This window comes from Brassica napus, chromosome C5, assembly GCF_020379485.1.
Source record: "Brassica napus cultivar Da-Ae chromosome C5, Da-Ae, whole genome shotgun sequence".
Taxonomy (NCBI): domain Eukaryota; kingdom Viridiplantae; phylum Streptophyta; class Magnoliopsida; order Brassicales; family Brassicaceae; genus Brassica; species Brassica napus.
The window spans coordinates 20,351,239-20,378,066 of record NC_063448.1 but is presented as its reverse complement, the minus strand read 5'-3'; the positions used below and the strand labels follow the sequence as shown (position 1 = coordinate 20,378,066).

General features: G+C 42.7%; 1 protein-coding gene across 1 annotated transcript; it reads left to right on the top strand.

Annotated features, from left to right (window-relative positions):
* The first annotated feature begins 9,396 nt into the window (after positions 1-9,396).
* On the top strand, positions 9,397-10,897 carry LOC106397604 (protein BPS1, chloroplastic). Its single transcript, XM_013838219.3, has 2 exons — positions 9,397-9,598; positions 9,730-10,897. Exon 2 carries the CDS (start codon positions 9,735-9,737, stop codon positions 10,815-10,817), a length of 1,083 nt encoding a protein of 360 aa, XP_013693673.1. The 5' UTR covers positions 9,397-9,598; positions 9,730-9,734; the 3' UTR covers positions 10,818-10,897.
* Positions 10,898-26,828: the final 15,931 nt, after the last annotated feature.

Genomic DNA, 26,828 nt, shown 5'->3' with positions numbered 1-26,828 from the left:
CTAACCTGTTAATATAGTTTGCCGGTGATTTTTTTCAAAATTTTGATTCTTAGATATGTATATGGAGTGAAACTAATTTTTACATATGTCCATTTTTTTAATTGACACTTGTGTAATTCACTGAATTCATAAAAGAATATAAAAAAAGAAACTTAACTCATATCAATGAAACAAAGACGAGAACGAAAGCACAATTCTATAGAGGTAGAAAATGAAATCACTTATGGAGAGTCAATAGTAAACAAATCGAGAGCAGAAAACCTAATCTCATTTCGTCATTATACAATTGATGTTGCCTATTTGGTTTTGGTGATTTGTGTCAGCAGCAAAACTTAATTTCCTTTTGTGCATATGAAGTCTTAAAAATAATTAAAATGAGATGTAATACGTTAACTCTTCAACAACGATGATATATTTAAGAGACCAACATTTGTATTCATCATTTTATAATCGATAAAGATTGTAGTGTTGCAAAATGTTAAAATCATTTCATAAACAAAAATTATTATAAAAACTCACTTCGCGCATGCGCGCGTTATTATCATCTAGTATTACTATATAATTTTAAAACACACTAATAAATAGTGTTTTGCTTCAAGCCCATGGACTTATAAGCAATTGTTTACAATTTGTCTAAAACAATAATGAGTCTTCTTTCAGAAAAAAAAACAATAATGGAATCTTAGAATGAAACATTTCAAATTTATGAAACCAGTTGCTTATTATCTCACATTATAAGAAAAAATAATTTACTTAAATAGTAGGAGTTTTCAACTTATAGGATGATTATTTGTTTTTCATCTCTGGCGGTCACTGAGATTAATTTTAGAGTAAGAGATGAATTGATAAGGGGAGAAAGGTTGAGGTTTACCCACAAAAAAGGATCCAACTCAATACTTTTTTTTCGGAATAATCTGTTACAATAAATTAATTATGGGCTAAATCTATGTTCCACTATTATCTTGGCCCATTTATGATCAAATTCCATCCTTTAATATTGTACAACAAAATATTGTTATGGAATTGCAAGACATTATTCATTATAAATTACTAATAACCAAAACGATAAATCACATGTAAATATTTTTTTTTAAAAGATATATTAAATATAACACTCATCTTAAATATTATATTGCATACATTTAATATAAATATTAGTCCGGCTAATGTCAAACTCAATAAAAATATATAAACATACGACGTATGCAATTCATGACTAGAAAACAAATGAATAAATGTGTTATAATCCAGAAATTATATTAATAGTCAACTGTTAAACAAATATTTTGCCAAAGAGATAGAAGTAATATTGATTCTAAAGAACAAACAAACATCCGCGCGAACGCGCTAGTCCAACTCTGGTTACTATTAAAACAAGAACACTAAGATATCTACTTACAAAAATTCATTCTTTTCCAAATCTTTCAAAAAAAATTTCAGAGCCATTGAAGTTGATTCGTTGGATTAAAAATTGCTTACCACATATGTGCGAGAACCAAAATTCGCAAAATAAACATTGTAAAAGAAACATAACTTTTGGGAACCTGAGTTTCTACTATAATCACAACAAACATACAAAACGAAAAAGACAAAAAAGGTGTAAGATATTTATATTTTTTACATGCTGGACCTTATGAAAGGCTTTCTATATACCTCTTTCGAGGATCAAGCCAAACGTATTTCAGTGTACAAAGAGTTATATACTGCTCATTAGATCGGTTATGTTACCAATTTTGTGTAGATTCATATTTATGATCTTCCAATGTTTCCGATCTTTTTTATCTCAAAAATTCAAGCTTATCCTTTTCGAAAATTTTATTTTTCTCATTCTCTTCCTTATGCATCTCCTAGTATGTAATCTTCACCGATTTGGGATTTCTTACGGTTTAAATCGTCTTAGGTCATTTGGGATTGACTCGTTTTGGATCTGTTGAACTACGATCCTACATTTCTTACAATCTTTCTCTCTAATCGATCATTCGTGTGTAAGGAAGAAAGTAAAGACACAAGAGATGTTTACCTGATGTTTACCACACTCCTCCAAAGTGGCGAAGTTGCTATACTCACCGGGACCGACTGCTGCGGCAATACACTAAACTCCGGTGACTCGGAAACTTGAGCCACCGTTTGGATACAAGATTGTCTCTCTTTACCTCTCTCAGCTCAACTACAATCAACAAGAGACTGAGACTTTATAACTACACGTGATATAAGACACATGTCTTCATCCAGAGAAACTCCAATTGAACCGGAAATAACCCGAGCCTTTAGTCAAACCAACTGTAGACCCGAACACTCTGAATCTTGTAGAGACTCTTGTATCCCTTAGTATTAGTGTATACATCTTGACTATAACCTTGAGGATCATTTTGTGAAACTCTTGTCATTTCACTCCAATTCACGGTTTTTGTTCCGTTAGTTTACGAAATGATTAAAATAATTTTATTACATCAAAAACATATTTGATGTATACATTTAATTTTTTGATTCGCCGTTTAGCTAATTCTACAAAATAAAGGATTTCTTACTTATTATGTAATATTGCAATGGTAAGTTCGTTAAGACGAAAAACATTGCGTTGTAGGTGACATACGAATGAGGACATGATGACAAGAGCTGTGGGTCACGACTCTCATCTTGAGATGAGAGTGGGCGATGACTCTCGAGCGAGGAAAGGAGTGGGCAAAGACTCTACGTGCAAGGAGGAGAGTCGACGGCGACTCTTGCCTGGGGAAAAGAGTGTAAGATGAATTCATTCCCTAGGAGAATTAGTGATGATTTTTAAAGGAGAGGAGTGGGCCATGAATCAATTCTAGAGGAGAAGTGGGCGATGACTTCTTAAGAAGATGAGTGGGCGATGGATCCAATCTAGAGGAGAAGTGGGCGATGACTCCATTCCCAAAGAGAAGCGGGTGACAACTCTTGCTCGGGGAGAAGAGGAGAGAGGAAAGAGAAAGTAGTGGATGAGCACAAAAAGAGAAGGGTCCCTCGTTGGATCCTCTCATCTTCTTTCGTTCTCTGGTTATGGTTTTGTGTGATTTAGCTTAGTTTCCTGGTCGTAAATCGTCAAGTTTATTTGATTCTACGAAAGTTGTCTTTGTAAAAGAATGTTTTATTTTGTTTTAAGAAATATGCAATCAATTTTTTCTTATTTTGCTTGTCATACTTCGAGTGTTGATGAGATTCATGATATGCACCCACTGCTTTTGCGGTTACGAGGCTCTTCATCTCGTTATCCTTAGCGACGTAAGCGCTTTTGTCTTCCTCCAAGGTGATGAAGCAACTGACACGATGGAGAACTCCTTCATACATGATACTGGTGTTGGTTTATATATATCCCCTTTAAAGGGTGAATGTATCCAAAGCATGTTGCTCAATGCCTCCAATGCAGTGGCATCTGGAACATGAATTTTAGACGCTAGACCCTTGATCTTTTCCATGAAGAACCTCAATCCTTCTTTTCACCTTGCAACATCTTCCATAGATATGTTGCTGATGCTTTTTGCTTACGGGGGATAGTTCACAAAAACTATCGATGAACTCTTCCTTGAATCTTGAGAACCATGTTATCATGAGTAATATTGTTAATTTATTGGTCATTGGTTAGTTTCCTTTAGCTAACCATTGGTATAGACTGGTTTACTATAAACCGCTTATGTATAAATAGGAAACAAGGTACACTTTACAGAATGAATAATAAAATTCAGTTTCATATCAAACTTTTCCTCACCTCATCTCTCTCTCGTTTGAGTATTCTTGAGCTTGATATGGTATCAGAGCATATCACGATCTTGGATCATGAGTGCTTCGCGTGTTGATCTCTTTCTCATTCATCTCGTATCGGCGATTCATCTCATTCTTTGGTTTGCTGGTGCTTTGATTCTTCATTTTCTTCTGTTCATTCTGATTTGACCTAGCATCATCTTTGGTGTTACGGATTCTTCACTTTCTTTAATCATTTCTTCTTCTCCGATCTTCGATTTGTTATTTTGGAGCTTCGATTTCTATTTTTCTGAGCTCAAATCGACTTGATTTCCATGGCGAATCATGCGACTCTTCCCCCGTTCTCGTCTTTGGGTGATGCGAATCAGAATCATTGCTTTGCGCAAGATCAGTATGATAATCCTTTCTTCTTGCATATCACCGATCATGTTGGATTGCAACTTGTCTCGGATCGTCTTACTTCCGGAGCTGACTTTCATTCTTGGAAACGTTCAGTAAGGATGGCACTCAATGTGCGTAACAAGCTTGGATTCATTTATGGTATGATTCGTAAACCTTCTGATAATGCTCATGATTTTGGTTCTTGGGCAATATGCAATGACTTGGTGATTACTTGGTTGATGAACTCTGTTTCGAAGCAAATTGGTCAAAGGCTATTGTATATGTCTACGGCATAAGGAATTTGGAATAGTCTCATGTCAAGATTCAAACAAGATGATGCACCTCGTGTCTATGAGATTGAACAACATCTTATTACGATTCAGCAGGGATCTAAGGATGTTGGTGCATACTATACTGAGTCGATCACATTTTGGGAGAATATAAAAACTATGTTGAGATGCTTGTGTGTATGTATGGCAAGTGTGAGTGTAGTGCTACAGTGTTGTTGAACAAGCTTCAACAGAGAAGTCGAGTTACAAAGTTTTTGATGGGTCTCAATGAAGGTTATGAGCAAACTCGTAGGCATATTGTAATGCTCAAACCGATTCCTACTATTGAAGACATCTTTAAAATGGTGGCCCAAGATGAAAGACAGAAGTTGGTTAAACATGTTCTAAAGGTTGAGAATGCAGTTTTTCAGACTACTGGAGCTTCTACACTTCCTGTGTCAGATGGTAACGAGTATGCCACAGCTTACAACACTTATCAACCTCGTTCAAGTATACCTTTGTGTACACACTGTGCGCAGCTTGTTCATGTCATTCAAAAGTGCTTTCGTCTTCATGAATATCCTCTTGGATACAAGCATTACAATTCAGGGCAATCGTTTAACAAGTCTGGTATTGTTGGTCGTGGGCTAATCAATCTCTTCGCCCACAACAACAACAACAAAGACCTATTGCTAATATGATTGCTGCAGCTTCAGGAGAGTCAATGCCTTACTTACCATCTCCGGATTTGACTGCAACAAATCTTCAGATTAATCAATTCACTCCTGATCAGCTACAATCCCTACTTCAACAACACAATACTCATATTCAGTCTTCAGCGCCAACAGCTCAATGTTCCACTGCTACCATTATTGAAGGAGGTCATATGGATAGTCAATCTTCTTCTGGTAATTATTTTCCGCTTTCTTCTAACCTTCGTTTTGAAAATCATATTCTCACCTTTCATCATCAATGTCTTTCCACTTTATCATCATCTATTCCACATGGTTCTTGGATAATTGATACAAGAGCCACAAGTCATGTGTGTTCTGATCTTTCTCGTTTTAAAGAAACTTCACTTGTTTCTGATATAATGGTTTCTTTACTGAATGGAATCAAAGTCCATGTCAGGCATATAAGAACAATTCATTTGTCTGATTCTTTGACTTTAATGAATGTTCTTTATGTTCCAACATTTTATTTCAATTTGGTAAGTGTTAGTAGCTTACTTCGTGATAACAAATGTTCTGCACATTTTTATCATGATACATGTTTTATTCAGGCGTGTTCTCAGGACTTGATGATTGGGAAGGGTGAATTGCATCATAATATGTACATTCTGAATTCACAATCGCTCATACCAACTGTGTCTATACTTCCTTTCTGTGGATCCTTGTCAGTGGATGGTAGTCTCTGGCATCAACGCCTTGGGGATCCATCTCTTGTCAAGTTACGGCTTTTATCTGGTACTCTTTCTTTATTTCCTAAAGATTTGTCTCTTGATTCACATTGTACGGTTTGTCCTATAGTAAACAAAAGCGTCTGTCATTTCCTTTTCAAAAAAATATGTCTGTAAATGCATTTGATCTATTACATCTTGATGTTTGGGGTCCATTTGCAACTGAATCTGTTGATGGTTACCGTAATTTTCTTACCATTGTGGATGATAGTACTAGAGTAACTTGGATTCATATGTTAAGAAAAAAAAGTGAAGTAAAACAAGTGTTTCCTGAGTTTTTCACATACATTTCAACTCAATATAAAGTATCTGTTAAAGAAATAAGAACTGATAATTCTCCAGAACTTGCTTTTCCTGAATTGATTAAATGATTAGGTATCAAACATTACTTCTCTTGTGCATACACGCCATTACAAAACTCTGTTGTTGAGCGTAAACATCAACATTTACTAAATCTTGCTAGGGCTCTGTTATATCAATCTAATATTCCTTTAGCTTACTGGCGTGATTGTGTGTTGACAGCTTCTTTCTTGATAAATAGGACGCCATCACCTCTCTTGAATAATCTTAGTCCTTATGAAGTCATGTTGCGTAAAACTCCTGATTACAATGCTCTTCGTTCCTTTGGTTGCTTGGGCTATGTGTCAACTTTACCAAAGGATAGAAACAAGTTTTCTCCTTGTGCTAGATCATGTGTATTTCTTGGTTATTCGTCTGGGTATAAAGAATACAAAGTCTTAGATTTGGATACACAATCTATTTCTATTTCTCGGCATGTTGTGTTTCATGAAACAGTTTTTCCATATAAATCGGTTTTTCCAGATTTCTTTGGCCATACTATATTGCTATTGTCTACTCCTTATATTCATGATGCCTCGTCTTTGTCTCGTTATTTTATTGGTTTATCTGATCATGCATCATCATCTACTCCACTTGAGACTTAGATTCCTTCGTCTAGAGAAACTGTTGTGTCGAATGCACCTTCGGTTTCTTTAAACCCTGAAAGACCTAAATGCAAGACTAAGGTTCCAGATTACTTATCTGAGTACCATTTTTCTCTCCTTCAATCCTCCAATTCTAAATCTCTTCCTTCACCTCATCATACAACACTTTATCCTCTTTCCTCTGTTCTTTCCTATCAAAAATTTTCTCCTTCCTATTACATGTGTCTTCTTGCCCATTCTCTTGAAACCGAACCCAAAACTTTCAAAGAAGCTATGGCCTCTGATGTATGGAAAGCAACTGTTAATGATGAGCTTCAGGAAATGGAGGCGAATAGGACTTGGGATGTTGTTTCACTGCCAAAGGATAAATTGTGGTGGGTTGTCGATGGATTCATACCATCAAGTATAAGGCTGATTGTACGATTGAACGTCCTAAATCTCGTTTAGTGGCTAAAGGCTACACTCAATAAGAGGGAGTGGATTATACTAAGACTTTTTTTCCCTGTTGCCAAACTTGCTAATGTGAAATTGTTGATAGCATTGGATGCTTCACATGGATGGGAGCTTACTCAGATGGATGTTTCAAATGCCTTTTCACATAGTGAACTTGATGAGGAGATCTATATGAGTCTTCCTCAGGGATATACTCCCCCAGCTGGTTCTTCTCCACCGTCAAATCTTGTTTGCAAACTGTGTAAAGCATTTACGGACTCAAGCAGGCTTCACGGAGTTGGAACCAGACATTTACCAATGTCTTATTCAAGGCTGGCTTTATAGAATCTCAGTCTGATACGACATTGTTCATCAAACCTACAAATACAAGCTTTCTTGCCCTCTTGGTGTATGTAGATGATATTGATATTGCTAGCAATAATGCCGTTGATCTTGCTGACTTGAAGAAAGTATTGGCTTCGGTTTTTAAGATCAAGGATCTCGGTCCTTTATGTTTCTTTTTGGGACTTGAGATAGCTCGATAATCGTCTGGGATATCAGTGTGTCAGAGAAAATATGCACTGGATCTTCTTCAAAATGCAGGGTTGTTAGCATGCAAACCGTCATCTACATCGATGGATCCTTATGTCAAATTGAGCCAGGAAGGAGGCAAAATTTTGCCATCTGCCACACTATATCCGGAACTCATTGGACGTTTATTATATCTGACTATTACTCGTCCAGATATAACCTTTACTGTTCACAGACTGAATAAGTTTCTCCAAGCTCCTACTGGTGTTCATTATGCTGCAGGATTGCGTATACCTCGATACCTTAAAGGGGATCCATGCATTGGTCTGTTTTATTCAGCTAATACAAAGCTATGCTTGAATGCGTTTGCTGATGCTGACTGGTCTTCTTGTCCGGATACTTGTCGCTCTACATCAGGATTTTGTATATACTTGTGTACATCCCTCGTTACATGGAAGTCGCGAAAGCAGCAAGTGGTTAGTAGGAGTAGTACGGAAGAAGAATATAGAAGCATGGCAGATGTTACATGTGATGTTATCTGGCTTCTGAAGCTTCTTAAAGACTTCAGGGTGAAGGAAGTTCAGCCTGCTAAGCTGTTTTGTGACAACAGATCAGCTATATACATCGCAAATAATCTGATCTTCCACGAGAGGACTAAACATATTGAGAATGATTGTCACATTGTTCGTGATTAGTTGAAGCTTGGTACTTTGAAGGCGCTTCATGTTTCTAGTGGCAATCAACTTGCAGATATCCTCACTAAACCGCTCCATCCTGGTCCTTTCCGAGCTCTGCTTATTAGATTGTCCATGGCAAGCCTTACCAATCCTTATGTGGCTCCGGATTGAAGGCTTGAGGGAGCGTATTGGTCATTGGTTAGTTTTCTTTCGCTAACCATTGTTATAGACTAGTTCACTATAAACCGCTTATGTGTAAATATGAAACAATGTACACTTTACAGAATTAATGAGAAAATTCTGTTTCATAACAAACTTTTCTCTCTCGTTTGAGTATTCTTGAGCTTGATACACGTCAAAGTTGGTCCACCAAGGCTCTCGACGAACGAGTGACAATATCTCATATTTATTTTCAGAAGTAAAATATACTCCTCTCAAAATAATGTTGAACACAGTTATATGATTTTAGGATCAGTTTCGTCTTAGAAGGACATGAGTTTGTTTAGATAATGCATGTGCCATGTAACATAGCATAACTCAATGTTTCAAGAGAGTTTATTGGTTGGTTCCATTGACAAATAGCTAGTAGATATCAGTTGACAAAAAAAGTTAAAATATTATATGAAATAAAATTTCTCTTAGATCAAATTTTATATATAATATGTTGAGAGAATTACTAAAGTACACCCCGAAATTAACCATTGTTTTCGTGAAGGAAAAGAACTTTCCAGCCGTTGGATTGAGTCTTATTTATTTTCGCGCATAGTAGTCAACTAACTGAGTCAGAAAATCGATCTGTATTAAACGAGTCACTACGCGTGTACATCACGCTATATTATTCTTCGTCACTGCCGCGTAGCTGAAACTAACCACACTGCTTTACAACTTGCAAAGGCAAAACCAACGTGAGAGTAACTTTGCTTCCCGTGTTGCGTTGATCTGTAGAACACGGCAAGAATTGTTTGATTCCTCTCTTATAAGAACGCGTGTTTCAACACTTGCGTTTCCTGGAACACACATCTCATGTCTCCTCCTATTTATACACTTTCTCTCCTAGAGGGTTTACTAATTAAACTGTAATTTATTCTTTCTTTCTTCCCTCTCATTTTCTTCTGATTTCGAAGTTCTTTGAGGCCAACATTGAAGTAAGCGCTAACATTTCCCAAGAATCTCTCTCTCCAGGTGAGTAATAGTTTAGACTCACAACAATGATGTCTGGATAAAAGCATTTTAGTTCCCAATAAAAACAATAATGTTTGGATTTTCTTTCTTATTTTTGATATGTAACTTTTTTTTCTTTATGTGTGTAACAGTTAATATGAGCCACCGTATAAAAGATCATCCACCAAGAGTGTTCTTCCGCTGTGGAAACCCATTCAAGAATCTATTTCCCAAGACCAACAATGCACGCATATCCCCAAATCTTCTCTCACTGTTGAACAGTTTCGAGACAAACTTGATGTTATCAATTAGAGAACTTATACCAAAGGGTGATGGGAATGCTATTCTCACAGTTTCTTGGATGAAGGAAGCAATGGCATCTCTGTGTGAGACACACAAGAGTATCAGGACACTCGTGACCGATCTAGAGCTTCATGTCTCGGACTTGGAAGAAAACTTTATTTATATCTACTCTAGCATTAGCTCGAACCTGCTTGAACTCTGCAACTCCTTCACCTCAGAGCTCGACCGTCTCAACCACGGAAGCCTATTACTCAAGTTTACTTTGAGCAAGCTGGAGACTAGCAGTTGTTCTGAGGAAATTTATTTGTTGCATCTTGAGAGCTGGAGGCAGCACATGGCTTCCAAGAACCCGAGGTTCGAAAACTGGGGCGCGATTTTGAGCAGTCTTGTTGAATCGTTGAAACAACATCATCATAGTCTCCCCAAGAAGAAACTATCTGGAAAAGGAAAAGTCCTCCTACGAGCTCTATACGGTGTACAGGTCAAGACTCTGTACATAACCAGCGTGTTTGCTGCAGTGTTTTCTCGTTCTTCGAATAATCTCTTGTATCTAACCATTCCAAATATGGAGGAGGTTCCATGGACGCAAGCTTTCATGGAACTGCAGAACATGGTTAACCCGGAGATCAAAAACGCATTCTTATCAGACAGGTTCACGGTTATTAAAGATCTAGAGGCAGTTGAATTAGGTGTGAAGAAGCTTCACACAGCAGTCCAAGAAGGGTCGGATACTAATGTATTGGTGGAGGTATTGAAGAAATCAGTGATTAAACTCTCGGAGAGGTTTGATCTTGTCTCCAAGGAAACAGGTTGCTTGCTGAAGACAGTGATCTCTGCTCGAGACGCATTGGTGGAGAGGCTGTGGACCAAATATGAAGAGGAGTTAGGAGTTAAATTGCCCATGATGATAAGTGTTAAGAGACTTGTTTGTGAATAGTGTGAGTGTTTTGTTTCATGTTCAGTAACAATAACAATGTAATTAAATAAAATGAAAAATAATAGCAAAATCTATAATCAGAGCAAGTGTGTACAAAAGATCATGTTGCAGATACTCTCTTCTCACAAATTTGGATTGGCAAATAGGGTGAACGAATTGATTAACTTGAGAATAGAGTTATGCCTCACCGAGTAAACAATAATTTGTCTCTAACTTATTTCCACTAGTTTTATGTAACTACAAACTAATTCTTAGAATTTGAAAATTAAGAACCGAGCTCGGTAATATTAAGATTGTCCGAATCATACATTTAAAATGTTACTTTAGTGTCCGAGTAAACAAATTTGTTTTTCATAAACATTGATATATTGTAAAAGTTCATATAATCACAATTCTTTGATTATTTAAAAGTCTATATGATGTTGTGTTAGACAATTTTTGTCTCCTCTCCAAGTCCATGACCAACCATGCATGTCGATAGCAATGGTGAACCTTCTTCTCTAGAGGTTGAAGCAGAGTGTGGTTTGTTTGATCGGAAAACGGTAATAAATAAGATGTGGGTTTAAACAAAGACGTTTTATTAATGGTCGGAGAAAAATATTCAGTCGGTTACAAGGGAAACGAAGAGAGTGCGACAGAAAGAAAGCCGGTGCCTCGATGAGCTACCGGAAAAGTACAACTAACGGCGAGATGAAGCAAAGGTGAAAACCCTAATCTAGCCGCCAAGCGTTAGTCAGTGATTTTGGATCCTTCTCTCGTTATCTCCCCTTTCCCTTATATAGACGTCCTGATGCCTCGTCCTTGACCTAATTTACGCCATCTTGGTGGGCCTCCTCTGCTGGGCCGAGAAGTCCGTAGGCGTCCGAGCAGCCGCTGAGCCGGATGTACTTCAGTCGATGATGATCGACTAAAAGTACTCAAGAGTCAAGCCGAGAGACCTGACTCTTGAGCCGACCGATCGAGCCGTCGCTCTACCTAATCCGGGCCAGGCCTTTCTATTCCTCGGGCCTTGTGGGATGGTCAAATCCATCCTCTACAGTAAGTCTCCCCCCCCAGTCCATTAGCGAGCAAAGTGCTTTCTGGCTCGTGATGCATTCTAAGGTTTGAAGGTTTGAGGGAATAGAAGGCCTGTCGGAAAGTTGGAGCGGTTGGTCGATGAGTCGCATGGCGTCGTTCTCTCGGAAGCGAGCAGTAGAGACTTTATCGCTCCTTTTGATCGTTGTGTCACATGGAGGGTTCTAGAATATTTCCGCTTGAGGCCGATTAGTCGCGGATAATCAAATCCCGATTGACATATCTAGATTAACCGTTGGTTTATTCTGATTTTAAGATGACCGACGTCCGATTTAGACGAGAAGCTGAACCGTCGCGAGGGTCCGCTGGACATCTGGGAGAGTTTCGAGGCCCATTTAGGCCCGTTTAGGCTTAATGACGACACCTCGAATTCCCCCCCCCCTTTTTCTCTTTTAAATGCACCGAGAAGTTGAAACGTCGCGAGGGTCCGCTGGATTTCTGGGGAGAGTTTCGAGGCCCATCTAGGCCCGAATAAACCTAATGATGATGCCTCGAGTTCCCCCCTCTCTTTTCCTTATAAATACGCAGATCCCCTCTCATTTCTTCAAGTTTCCTCCGCGATCAAAGGTACTTTCTCTCTCTTCTTCTTTTATCTCTCTAAGTGTTATAGCCTTCATTCGACGCGTTTTTCGCCGCCTTGTTCTACCATGTCGTCGGCTCAGGGGTCATCGAGGCAGCAAAAGGGGAACTCAGTTGTGGCGGCATCAGCTCCGGCAAGGGGTCCAGACGGAGGTTGTATCGGGGATCTCGAATCGACTCATCACGAGGCGATGATGGACACAGTTGATTTGTCTCGTTCCCAGAGGCTTTTGGTCGCAGATGCTACACGGCTTGCGAGGGAAGGGAGCGAGAACGTCATCGTGGGGGATGCGACGGAGTGTGCGAGAGACGGACAGAGTGGGGCGGTGCCGGTTGACTCGATTACCTTGAGGGTTCGCGCAGTGGAAGACGATCCTTCGGAAGATGAAGATTCCGAAGCCGAGTTGTTTCCGACGACCTTCTATCCCGAAGGGATTTTCGAGGAGCTTCCACGACTACATCCTGACTTATTGCGCCATGCTTTCGTGGCTGCTCAAGATTGGGACGGTGTGGAGGAGACTAAGTCGACCCCGAGGAGCGTGAAGAGGGTTCTTCGGGCCAAGAACGCTACAGGCGTGACCTTCCTCATTCCTACGAAGGAGCAAAGGCCTTGGTCTCCTCCGATCGGGTACCAAACAGTATACGAGTCTTATTTCCAGGATGACACTCGCTGTTGGTTCCCCATCCCGCGACTGATCACCGCGTACGCTAGGCGGCGGGATATCGCGATTAGTCAGTTACTGAACGGCTCGCTGCGACTAGCCGTCACTCTATCAGTTCTAGCAGAGGAGATTGACATGCCGATGAGCGTCAGGTCATTCGAGGAGATGACCTCGATAACCGATATGAAGGACGGAACCTACTCGGTGAAGATGCGACCAAACTGCAATGTGTGCGCCGGTCATCCAAACAAAACGCAGAATTGGCAGCGTTCCTACTTCTTCATCAAGTCCGACGACTCGGCTTTCGAGGAGCCTCCACGAGAGGACTATCGGGTCCTATGGAACCGTTTTTGTGGTAGAATATCTAGTCGCGAGCTACGTCTGATTTTGTTGATCTTAACGGGACTTTCTTTTTGTTGTGCTCGCAGTTGGCCATCCCACGTCTCCAGTCTATCATGAGGATTTCCTGAAGAGCGTTCGAGCCGTCGCTTTGCTTCGGATCTACCGTTGGTCCGAGATTACCGTCGAGAAAATTTGCGAGCTTAAGGACCGGATCGCTCGAAGTGCGTTCTCTCGCTGTTTCTGATTATTTTGTTTTATCGCAAAGTTTATTTGTCGCGTCCTGATCTTTCCGCCTTGTGTTTTCAGGAGAGTGGAGATCTGATCTTCCGACCGTTCTTCCTATTCGCACCAAGCGACTAGACATATTTCCAAAGGACATCCAGAAGCAAGTCTCTGAAGCAAAGAGGATGGGAACTCTTCCCGATTTGAGCGCGATGTTAGCCGCCCAGCTGGGATTGGCCAGCGAGGAAGGACCCTCGACGACGGTTCCTCGCACTGGTGAGGTTTCCCCTTCTGGCGCTAGAAACGCGGGGAAGGGTAAAAAAAGGAAGAGGGGCGGCTCGGGAGTCGAGAGGAGCGCCGAGGAGGCGAGCGACGTTCCTCCTTCTGGCGAAACCCAGAAGAAGAAGAAGAAGAAGAAGAAGAAGAAGAAGAGGACAGAGAAGCCCGCTGACGATCAGTCGGAGAATCCCGAAGAACCGACTGAGAATGAGGAGGGTGATGTTCAAGAAGAAGAACTTCAACCCGAAGAGGAGGCTTCTGAGGCTGAAATCTCGGGAGAACGGGACGATGCGGTGGAAGTTGGTGAAAGGGAGGAATCTGAAATTCCTCTTAACGCCGCCCGTCCAGACGGTTCTGAAGAAGACAGCGGAGAGTCGCCGCTTTTGATTAGGAGACGTAACGACGAGGTTGGCGATGAGGCGCGATCTCCTATTCTGGCGTCTTCTCGCGAGGGAACTCCGGTTCCCATTGGGGAAGGGGTCGCTCAGATCGGCACTTCTTCTCGCGGCTCTGCTATCTTGAGGAGGGTGCCCGGAGTCAACTTTCCAGACAAGGTTTCGTTTCACTACGAGGGACCGGCCCCTCTAGTGTACATTCCCGAGAAGTGTGGAGAGCTCCTTCGCCAATTAAGGGGGAGGGCGAAACCTTTGCCCGCTGTGAAGGACCTCATCTTTGGGGGTGAATACGAGGAAGCCGCAAGGGCCAAGCTGCTGGTAAATGGCTCGGTCCCTTTTTTTTTGTTTCGTTCTTTGACTTTTTCTTACAATTTTCATCTCCTCGTTTGTTTAGGGGGATAGCGCAACGAACGTCGTGATCGATAAGTACGACACTGCCCTGAAGGGAGCTTTAGGCGAACTCGAGCTGGCTAAGAAGGAGTACGCGGAGAAAGAGGAAGCTTCTGCTCGCCAGCTGAATGCGTCGAGGGCTGACGTCGAGAGGCTTAATGGGATGGTTGCTCGCATCATTGCTCGAAGAGACGAGCTCAAAGCCGAGTTGGAGGTATCCCGAGGAGTCGTTCGTGAGCTCGAGCGGAAGAACGCCGAACTTGAGAGTGAGAAGGTTTCGCTCGCTGCGTCTCATGAAAGAGAGATGAGGCGCCTTAGAGACTCCAGGATCCTGGAAGTGACAAGGGAAAGAGGAAGAGTTGAGGCTGAGATGGCCGCAAAAGCTAATCGTCGCTTCGCTAGGATTCGCTCCCGAGAAGAGCGACGAGGTCCCTATGAGGAGGCCCGGTTGCTTCATAGCCAAGCCTTCGGAACCAGGAAATGCCTAGAGGCTTTGAAGAGGGCTGGGACCGACATCTCGCAAGCTACTATCGAGATATTCGCCGAGCAAGAGAAGAAATACGAGGAGGAAGCCGAGAAGCTTAGGGTGGGCGAGATACCCGAGGAAGATCTCACGCTTTCTCCTCTCGTATTGGACTCTCAGTTTGTGGATGCTCGAATCTTGGCGAGTCTCGATCCGTATGGGTCCAACGCCGGCTTGATCGATCCGGAGACTGCAGCGAGTCTTCACGTTCCGCTTACTCATCCGACTGAAGAGCGGTGCGAAGACCCGACGCTTCGTCTTGAAGGTCCTTTGGCCGATCCAGAGATCGTCCCGAGATCAGACGAAGTGCATGCTTCTCCGGCTGCTCGTGAGTCAAGCGTCAGGGCTTCGGAGCTCTCCGTCCTCAACGATCGCGAGAGCGATCGGGAAGCTTAGTTTTTTCTGTTTGTTGTTTCTTTTGAGTCCCCGAGGACTCGTGTTGTTGCTTCTTAGACTTTTGCCTTTCAAGACTTCTACTTTGTTGTTTCTCTTTTGTTATTTCCAATTCTTCGAATCGTAGTAACTGTTTGTCTTTTATCGTACTTGTCTATCAAATGCATGATTTCTCAAGATTCGAAGTGACTGTTTGTTTAGTGTAAACGTTATTCGAGATATCGAATCGTTGTAGTGTTAAGCTCGTCATGACTTTGTCTCGGTCGATTTCTTTGACTCGCGATCGTTCGTCATTTGAGTTTCGTTGTTAATTATGAGTTCTCGACGTTGACGGTTCCAAATCGACCCTAACGTAATTTTCAAGCGTTCGGTAGGTCAAACCTTACTTAGTAAATTACAGGGTGAGTTGGAGTCAATGTCTCGGCCGTGCTGGTTTAAATTGCAACACGGTCGACTCCCGTGAATACGTGCCTGATCAAGACATATCCAAAGTGGGATGCGAGTACCGATACGCTTGTTTGAGAAGCCGGGGAATGCTCCTGTCGGCATCGCTTAAGTGATCGTCTGCTAGACCCTTTTTTCTTTTGGGTTGCCTACGTATCCCTTTGTGGGAATCAAGCCATTCGTAGTTCTTAGATTGCGAGTAAAAGTGGCTTTTGAGGCGCATTTACTCGATTTTTTTTTTTGAGCGAGAGAACATGACCATTGGTCGTTCTTTCGCGCTTTTTTTTTTTTTTTTTAAGCGAGAGGCGAGTAAAAGTGGCCTTAGTGGCGCATTTACTCGGTAAGGCGTTCGTCTTGACTAAAGATGGAAGAGGCGGAGATGTTTGGAGTTCCAAGCTCTCGGTATTGCTTCGCCTGTTGAAGTCTCGAGGCGGTATACTCCTGGTTTGATGATTTCGACTATCTTGTATGGTCCTTCCCAGTTGGCTCCAAGCTTGCCGGCTTTCCATTCCTTAGTGTTTTCGAAGACCTTTCTTAAGACAAGATTGCCCATTTCGAGGGGACGCGATTTGACCTTTTTGTTGTAGTAGCTCTCGATTTGATGCTGGTAATTCTGGATACGGAGTAGTGCTTGGTCGCGCTTTTCCTCGATGTCGTCGAGTGTGTCGAGCAGCACGTCGCGGTTGAGTTCGACGTTTTGTGGCATTCGCGATCGGCGCAAGCTCGTCACATTCACTTCTGCCGGAGCCATTGCCTCGACGCCGTAGGCCATCGAGAAAGGGGTAGCCTTCGTCGCTCCGCGAGGAGTTGTTCTGTGGGACCACAGGACACAGTCTAGTTTATCTGCCCAGCAACCTTTCTTTAAGTCGAGTCGTTTCTTCAGACCGTCGATGATGGTCTTGTTTGTCGACTCGTCTTGGCCGTTACTTTGCGGGTTTCTCGGGGTCGACATGTTGAGTCGAATTCGCCATCTGTCGCAGAATCCCTTGAAATGATGCGAGATGAATTGTGAATCGTTGTCTGTAATGATCTCGTATGGGAGCCCATGTTGGCAGATTATGTTCTTCCAGGCGAAGTTTTGCACCTCCTTGTCGGTGATGCTGGCGTAGCCTTCGGCTTCAACCCATTTGGTGAAGTAATCTGTGAGGACCAGGATGAACTTCTTTTGGCGAGATGCCGGCATCGGACCGATGATGTCCATTCCCCATCGCATGAATGGGTATGGAGCAGTGTAAGGTGGAAGCATGACGCTGGCATTTGTCGCACTTGCGCACGTATGTCTCGCAGTCGGCGTTCATGGTTGGCCAGTAGAATCCGAGATTCTTTACTTTTAGTGCGAGAGCTCGTCCGCCCGAGTGATTGCATGCTGCACCTTCATGTGTTTCAGCCATGACTAGTCTCGTTTCTTCGCCGGAGATACATTTGAGTAGCACCTTCGTCGCGGTCCATCGGTGTAGTTCCCCGTCCATGACAACGTAGTGTGCGATACGTCGCTTTAGTCGTCGCGCGTCCCATTTCTCGGTGGGCAATAAACCTTCAGCGAGGTAATCGATGAGTTCCTTGCGCCAATCTGTTGGCTGATCATCCTGCGAAGGAGGTTCTGCTTCGTCGATGTCCATCGCTTCGCTAATCGCTGCTGCGATCGCAGTCTGTTCCGTCTTCGTATCGATGCTCGGTTTCTCGATTTTATGGATTGAGATTGTCCTCTTGACTTGATCGTGGAGCTTGCTTCCTAGAGCAGCGAGGGCGTCGGCACAGACATTTTCTCCGCGAGGAACCTTCGTGAGTTCGAAGAACTCGAAGTCTTGCGTGAGGTCTTGGACGAGTTTGAGGTAGGCGTCCATCCTTTCGTTGCGGACGTCGTAATCGCCGAGATACTGGCTTACGACAAGCTGAGAGTCGCAGTAAGCGCTGATTCTTTTGGGTTTTACCGCCTTGGCGAGACGGAGCCCCGCGGTGAGGGATTCGTACTCAGCTTCGTTATTTGACGCCGCAAAACCAAAGCTGAATGACTGCCGGATGAGTTCTCCTGTTGGTGATTGCAGTTGCACTCCCGCCCCCGACCCTTTACTCGTGGATGAACCGTCGACGTGTAGGATCCAGTTTAAACTTGGTAGGATGAGGTCTTGCTCCAGCTCTGGTGTTAACTCGATCAAGAAGTCGGCAAGGACCTGTGACTTTGCTGCTGTGCGATTCTTGTACACGATGTCATGTTCACTCAGCTCCATCGCCCATTTAGTCAACCGTCCTGACTGGTTAGTATTCTGCATAACCGTTCAGAGTGGTTGGTTGGACAGTACTTCAATCGTGTGCGACTGAAAGTAGGGTCGCAGTTTCCTGGCCGAGGTGACGACAGCTAAGGCCATCTTTTCGAGTGTTGGGTATCTCGTCTCCCGCTCGGTCATTCTTTTACTTGTGTAAAAGATTGGTTTCTGTTCTCCCCGATCTTCTCGAATGAGCACGCTGCTGACGGCGGAGGATGTGACGGCTATGTAGAGAGACAATGTGTCGCCGGCTTCTGGCTTTGATAGTACTGGGGGGGGGGTGTTGTGAGGTAATGCTTGAGTTGATTGAACGCCTCCTCGCACTTTTTGTCCCAGACGAACCTCTTATTTCCCCTTAGTAACTCGTAGAAGGGAAGACACTTATCGGTTGATCGCGAGATGAACCTGTTGAGAGCTGCTATGCATCCGGTTAGTCGTTGTACTTTGCGGCTGTTCTTTGGGCTTGGAAGGTCGAGGATCGCCGAGATCTTCTTGGGGTTAGCCTCAATTCCTCGTTGAGTGACAATGTAGCCGAGGAATTCTCCCGAAGTGACACCGAAGGTACACTTGGCCGGGTTGAGCTTCATCCCGTAGTCTTTCAAGATCTTGAAGCAGTCGCGTAAGTTTTTTAGGTGATCGTCGGCCTTGAGCGATTTGAATAACATGTCGTCGATGTACACTTCCATGGTGTTACCAAGCTGATCAGCGAACATTCGGTTGACGAGTCGCTGATAAGTCGCGCCGGCATTCTTTAGCCCGAAAGGCATCACCTTGTAGCAGTAGGTCCCTCTGTCGGTGATGAATGCCGTCTTCTCGCGATCGTCGGGATGCATCAAGATCTGGTTGTATCCCGAGAAAGCGTCCATGAAGGTTAGGAGTTCGTTACCAGCAGTTGATTCGACGAGACGATCGATATGAGGGAGTGGGTAACTGTCCTTTGGGCACGCCTTGTTGAGGTCCATGAAGTCGGCGCATATGCGCCATTTGCCGTTTTTCTTTTTGACGACAACCGGGTTAGCCAACCATTCGGGGTATCGGACTTCGGTTATGAAACCCGCGTCGAGGAGCCTGTCGACTTCTTCGTTTACGGCTTTAGATCGTTCTGGACCGAGTTTTCGTCGCTTCTGTCGGATGGGTTTGAACGTCGGGTCGACGTGCAGTTCATTGGAGGTAACTGCGGGGTCGATCCCCTTCATGTCGGAAGTCTTCCAGGCGAACGTCGAGGCGTTGTCTTTAATGAAAAAGATGATCCTTGAACATATGTCGTCGGACAGGTAGACGCCAACTCGGATGATTTTCGTCGGGTCGGATTCATCAATTGCGACTTCGCGAACTTCCTCCTTCTGGGGGTATATCTTGTTGAGTGGTTTACTGACGGAGTTGACAAGGGAAGCTTGTTGCTGCATCTTTACAGTTGCGATCAGTAGTTCTCTCGCGGCTTGTTGATCTCCCCGAATCGTCTGAGTTTTGTCGTCTTTTCCGGGAAATTTGACGCATTGATGATAAGTCGAAGGGACGGCTTTCATGGAATGCATCCATGGTGTTCCGAGTATGGCATTATAGGGTGCTTTGGCGCGGATGACGGAGAACTTGACGGTGCAGGTTATACCACCTGCGTAAACTGGAAGGCGAATTGTCCCGATCATTTGCTCTGAGGCTCCGTTGAAGCTGGTGAGCGTGCGAGAAGAAGGCTTCATATCCCGTAAATCAACTCCCATTTTGTCGAGTGTGTCGCAAAAGATGAGATCGACTGAGCTGCCGGTATCAATAAGGACTTTGGCGACCAGACATTCGCCGATGTCAAGGTCGACGAGGAGAGGATCGTTATGTGGCATGTGGACGCCCTTGGTGTCTAGTGCCGAAAAAGTGATCTGGTGATCATTTTCGACTGGAGAAGGCCACTTCTGAGAGGTGGTTGCCTGACGTTTGTAATCTTTGACGGCTCGAACCGAGTCACCGCAAGGTGGTGATCCGCCCATTATGACATTAATGTGTGGGGCTCGGGTAGCTCGCATTGATTCGAGTTACTTCCTCAAATCGTCAGTTGTGTTCTCGAATATAGGAGTTTCTGCGGGCTGTTTCTTTTTTGATTCGAGACGTCGTCGCAGATCGGACCCTTTCGAACGGTTGAGTTGGATTCGCAGGTGGTCAGCCTTCGAATTGAGCTGGTCGCGAAGGTCGCCAGTTTGTCCGACTCTCCGAGTGTTGCATTTGGAGATGATCGCACGGAGGTCGGCGGTTCCTGTGTTTTCGTTCGTGGCGCTTTTTCGCTTCAATAGAATGCGCAGGTCTTTATCTGTTTTCGAGGGAGCGAGAGACTGCTTATCCTTGCTGTCCAATTTATCGCGCAGATCTGGTTGCACTGTCGGGACGTCGTCATCAGAGGAGTCGCAAGGGCGAGAGAGTTTGACTTCCACTCGTCGCCGGCGACGCGGGTGTTCGTCTTCTGACGAATCGTTGGCGGGGCCGACGTTGTTGACGGGAGTGCGCTCAGGGCTTGCTCTTTCCTCGCTCGAGGCCGTGTTCTTTTGAGACTTCTGTGCCTTCTTCTCCTTGTTCTTACTCCAGCGTTTAGTGTTTTTCGGTGTCGTAGGAGAAGTGGGCATTTGGATTGTCCCATTAGTGATCCCGTCGAAAAACTGCCCGATGAGGACCTTGCATTCCTTCGTGTCATGGGAATCCCTTTTGTGGTAGAGGCACCATTTTTTCGGCTCCTCGGAGTTTGAACTCGCTGGTTCGGATGAGGTTGATTGCTTCGGAGCGGAGTCTCGATCCTAGGGGTTCCAGCCTTTCTCTCGCGTGATGGCTGCTGATTTTGGAGATTCCTCATCATCGACCGAGCTAACGTAGCCTCGCTTCTGAGTGGTATTTCCACCGGAGGAGTGCTGGCGGGGCTCGGGGCGGGTGTCGTTTGTTCGGGAGGATCGCTGTCTCGCTGCTGCTTCTTTTGCGAACTTTGCTCTGGTCTCTTCTTCCATGCGGATAAAGTTGTGCGAGCGAGCGATGGCGTCGGAGACAGATTTTGTCGGATATCGGTAGAGATCCTGGCGGAATGTGGAGTTGACGTGCAAGGTGTTCATCAAAGATTCGACGGCGATATGGTCGGGAATATCAATCTTCGAGACAATAGCTTTGAATTTCTCCATGAAGTCGCGGAGACTTTGGTCGCTGGCGTGAGTGAGGTTCCACAAATCTGACACGGTCGCTTTCTGGTTGGTGAACATGATATAGTTCTTAAGGAAAGCCGTCGAGAGGTCGTGGAAACAGTCGACGGAGTTCTCTCTGAGGCCGGTGAACCAAGTAAGGGCCGGTCCTTCTAGGGTTTCGACGAAGAGTTGGCAAAAGCCGGCGTCTTTGTCTTTGTCGGTCAAGTTTGCGCGTCGCATCGCTATGTTGAAAGACGTGACGTGAGTAGAAGGGTCAGAGAGACCTTTGAAGGTTGGAAGACGGAGTTTCTCCATCTTCTGTAGCCGCACGCTGGTAACCTTTTGCGTGAAGGGTGCACGAAGAGATTCCGCGAGTACATGCTCGAATTGGGGCGCGGACGTCGTCACCTGGTGGATCTTCGAATTGATATCGAGGACCGACTGTTTCAACGCGGCTAGTTCGCTTGCGGTGTGCGCGTTGGTGTCGTTACCGGCGCTTTGGTTATCATTATCCCGCGTAGGTGCTAAGTCGGTGGTTCGTTCTGTGGCGAACAGGTGTCGACAATACTGCACCGTTGAAGCTTCGGCATTTGCAGCGAGAGGAGCAAGGATCTTTGCTATCGCCGTGATTTGGTCAACTGCCGCCTTCTGCGCCGCTTCTTGTAGGGCGAGGCGTGCCAAGATAGTTTCCATAGACGCAGGATGGGGAAGTGGAGTTACTGGTGTAGGCGTACGTGTCACCTCTGGAGCCGGCGTCACCTCGAGAGCTTCGCGCTCCTCGCCTGACGAAGAACTGTCGTTGCTAACGACCATAGTTCTGACGTTACTTTGCTAGTTGCCCCACGGTGGGCGCCAACTGTTTGATCGGAAAACGGTAATAAATAAGATGTGGGTTTAAACAAAGACGTCTTATTAATGGTCGGAAAAAAACGTTCAGTCGGTTACAAGGGAAACGAAGAGAGTGCGACAGAAAGGAAGCCAGTGGCTCGATGAGCTACCGGAAAAGTAAAACTAACGGCGAGATGAAGCAAAGGTGAAAACCCTAATCTAGCCGCCAAGCGTTAGTCAGTGATTTCGGATCCTTCTCTCGTTGTCTCCCCTTTCCCTTATATAGACGTATTGATGCCTCGTCCTTGACCTAATTTACGCCATCTTGGTGGGCCTCCTCTGCTGGGCCGAGAAGCCCGTAGGCGTCCGAGCAGCCGCTGAGCCGGATGTACTTCAGTCGATGATGATCGACTAAAAGTACTCAAGAGTCAAGCCGAGAGACCTGACTCTTGAGCCGACCGATCGAGCCGTCGCTTTACCTAATCCGGGCCAGGCCTTTCTATTCCTCGGGCCTTGTGGGATGGTCAAATCCATCCTCTACATGGTTGTGTGGCCGTAAACCTTTTATACCTCCAGAATCCTGTTGAGCCTTTACCACGGCCATGTCCACCTGTGCAATGGATTGTTTCTAAGACAGCCTAAAAAGCATCTGACAACACAAGAATGCAGTCCCTACAACTACAAGACTCTCAGGTTCTCTTTTAAGAAGCATTTTTTTTTATCAACTAAGAAGCATATTTCATTGTCTATAATCAACAAAGAAGAGCCTAAGACTGTGACATCTGTGCTCCTAAGCCAGAAATTAGGGTACACAGAAGTATTCTACTCTTTTCGTCACACTTACGACTGTGTGGGTCAGTTCCATATTCCAGCAATTGTTTTCGATATATATTTCATATTACGAAATATTAACAAGCATATGTTCTCATAGGTCCATGTGAAGAATGATGTCAGTGAGCACAAACAAAATGCCAACGAAAAAGAGACTGGAGCTGTAGACTTGCAACAAATCAGAACACAAGTGAGTGCAGTGGATTCTTTTTGTTTATTGTTCTAATCACAAGAATATGAACTCAAAAGATCAATAAGAATCACTCTTATTAGCTTATAAGAAAATTCCTCAAAACTTAAGCTCTCACACAAGATCTCTCAAGCTCATAAGTTATGTCACAAGTTGACATCTCCTACATAGATCTATTTATTTCCTAAACACATTAAACAAAGCTTATCTAGATAACTCCTAGATAGTATGTGTTTCCTATTTCAATTAGAATTAGGTTAGCTTGGGAATCAAGCTAACTTCAAGATTATCTTCAACAAGTGAGCACAAACAAAATGCCAATGAAAAAGAGACTGGAGCTGTAGACTTGCAACAAATCAGAACACAAGTGAGTGCAGTGGATTCTTTTTGTTAAAAAGTTATGTTCCACTTCTTGATACATTTTAACAATCTTTGTGTACATACTTGATTTCGTATATATTGTAACCATCAATTTAATCTGAGACACGCGGTTACCACACCGACGTTATCTGCAGCTGCTGCAACAACTGACGCTATGATAAACACTAAGATCAGCACGATTTTGAAGAAAGCAAACCCAATTCGCCAGGTTTTTATCCTCTATACATACAACATATGTCCAATCTTTGGTTCAGAATCTTATTTATTTTGTTCTAATTCCAACACGTGATTTATCTAACATTCACTCACTTTCTCTCTTTCTATTTTCCTTTTCTGGATGTAGCTAGCAACGATGGAGATGAAAGTGATACATGGAGTGATACGTAAATACCCTTTTCAATAAAGATTCCAATTCACCTTTGTTATTTACTTTCTGCAAGCATTTTTATTGTACCATAACTAATGTGTGGTTTCTGTAGTTGATACGTAAATTTGTGTCGTATAGCATATACATTATACGTTTTGATTGTATCTTGAAATAAAAAAAAATGGTTCAAGAAAGAAATATACATAAAGTATACGGAGCAGTAAACATATCAATCACAAATCACAATGACTAGGCTTGAAAACGTATGCTTTTTTCAACAAGTTTAGGTGCTATGAAGAGCCTTGGGGCCTGTTCGTTTCCCATCCGGATGATCCATTTGGATGGAGATGAGAGTTTTGTTCATTTAGGCACTAAAAGTGCAACTCATCTAGATGAATCATCCAGATGACTTTCAAAAATTTAGGCTTAATTTTGAAAATCAGCTGGCTGATCCAAATTGAACCATCTGGATGGAGATGGATCTGTCAAAATGATATAATTTCTATTATACCCCTAATATAATTCACAAATTACCAACCAAAACATAATATCATTTTTATCACACACAAAAAATGACAAAACCACAAAACACATTTCCATTTAGATGATTCATCTAGATGATCCATTTGGATGGACAAACAAACAGTCCCAAAAAGAATGGATCATCTGAATAGATCATATAAATAGATCATCTGGATGGAGATGACAGATGGTGAAACGAACATCCCCTTAAATGTTTCGTTGAATTGTGGATAAGTTCCATATCACAAGAATCGTTTTTGATATTATTCCCAATAACGAATAAGAGGCATGTGTTCTCAGAGGTGCACTCAAAGAATTTTTGTGAGGGAGGATAAACAAAATGCCAATGAAAAGAAGACTAAAGGTGGAGACTTATAGCATCAAATCCGAACATCAGTCAGTGTAATCGATTCTCTTACTGGAAAAAGTATGCTCGATGCTTGATGTGTTATATCATCTTTAACGACATTCTTGATATCTTTCGATCCATATTATGAACATGAATTCAACTAGATACACGTGGTGTCACAACGATGACCCTACTAGGCTACTACCATAAACACGAAGATCATCTTGGTTTTCAAGAATCGAAAACTCTGTAAGTTATGTCCTTTAATCCTCTTAGGCTGTTCGTTTGTACATCTAAAGATGCATTTCCACATGGTCCATCTAGATGCTTTATTCAGATGCTCCGTCTTGGCGTTGTTTGTTTCTATATTTCGTCTAAGCATCGAGATGAATCATCTCAATACAACTATGTTCGTTTGTTTTATATTTTTAATTTTTATCTGCATCCAGGTGGATTTGTTAATAAAATGACTAAAACATATTTGTTTTTACATTTTTAGCGGAAAATAGCGTTTTTACGGTTTTGGTGGCAAAGTGTGTTTTTGTAGTTTTGATGAAAAAGAACTCTTTATGGTTTTGACAAAAAATGGGTTTTTACAATTTTGGCAGAAAAGTGTGTTTTCACGGTTTTGGCGGAAAATGCATTTGTGTGTTTTAACGGGAAATACTTTTTGCGGTTTTGGTGGAAAAATGTGTTTTCGACGAAAAAGTGTGTTTTGCGTTTTCGCTGGAAATTATTTTTTTGCGGTTTTGGCGAAAAAATACGTTTTTGCGGTTTTGACGGAAAATACGTTTTTGCAGTTTTGACGGAAAATACGTTTTTGCAGTTTTGACGGAAAATACGTTTTTCGCGGTTAAAGCGGGAAAATGCGTTTTTACGGTTTTGGCGGGAAAATATGTTTTGTTTGTGGTTAAAGCAGGAAAGTGTGTTTCTTGGTTTTGACGAAAAATTTATATGCAAAAAATTAAGATTTTTGGTTTGAAAAACAATATTTGATTTTAAAAGATTATTTTTGTCATTTATCATTTTGGACTAGAGTAGATGCATCTGCTTCATTGATTTGCATCTTCACACTCACCCAGCTGCACATTGATTTGCATCTTTTGGTAGACGCTACAGACTTAATTGGATTGAGCTTTGGTATGGAAACCACCTTCATTTATGTGAAAATTTGAGATGAGTTTTTAAAAATTCAGCTGGATAATCCATCTGGATGTAACATTTTAATGTACAAACGAATATTGATTTGCATCTTCACCCAAATAGATCACTTGGGTAAGCAAACCAACGAACAACACCTTCCTTTGGTACTTTAGCCCAAAGTAAATCTGATATTTTATGAAGGCTGTTCCACTTTTGTGTCCAAATTACTCTATGCACGACAGCCATAGCTTGCGGAGAGACAACCTATTTAGGTTTAATCTTGTGTTGCAAACAATTTTTATTGTATCGAATCTTATACATGTGAGTATTGTGTAGTAGATTTTGTCGTACGTTATATATATATGTTCAAGAAATGAAATATAAAAATACAATCTGTTATGCTCAATTCTTCTTGAAGGTTGACGTTAATCACACGTAGTGGACATTAATTATTATTTTTTTGAAATGCATTTTTATAAATTATGTTTTTATTCTGTCTTTATACTATACCAAAGAACCTCAGGTTTGTGTCAGCTGTGCTATTGATTCCGTAAGCAATCGCAATCAAAAAGGCCGAAGGAGAAAATAGTGTAGTGTATATATATTTCTAAGAGATTTTTTTTTTGAACAAACATATTTCTAAGAGATTAATAAATTGGTTTTGCTGAGAAAACTTCAAAAGAAAAA

Bases quoted from the DNA above. Each gene is read 5' to 3' on its own strand.
- LOC106397604 (XM_013838219.3), top strand. From the start codon at position 9,735: ATGAGCCACCGTATAAAAGATCATCCACCAAGAGTGTTCTTCCGCTGT.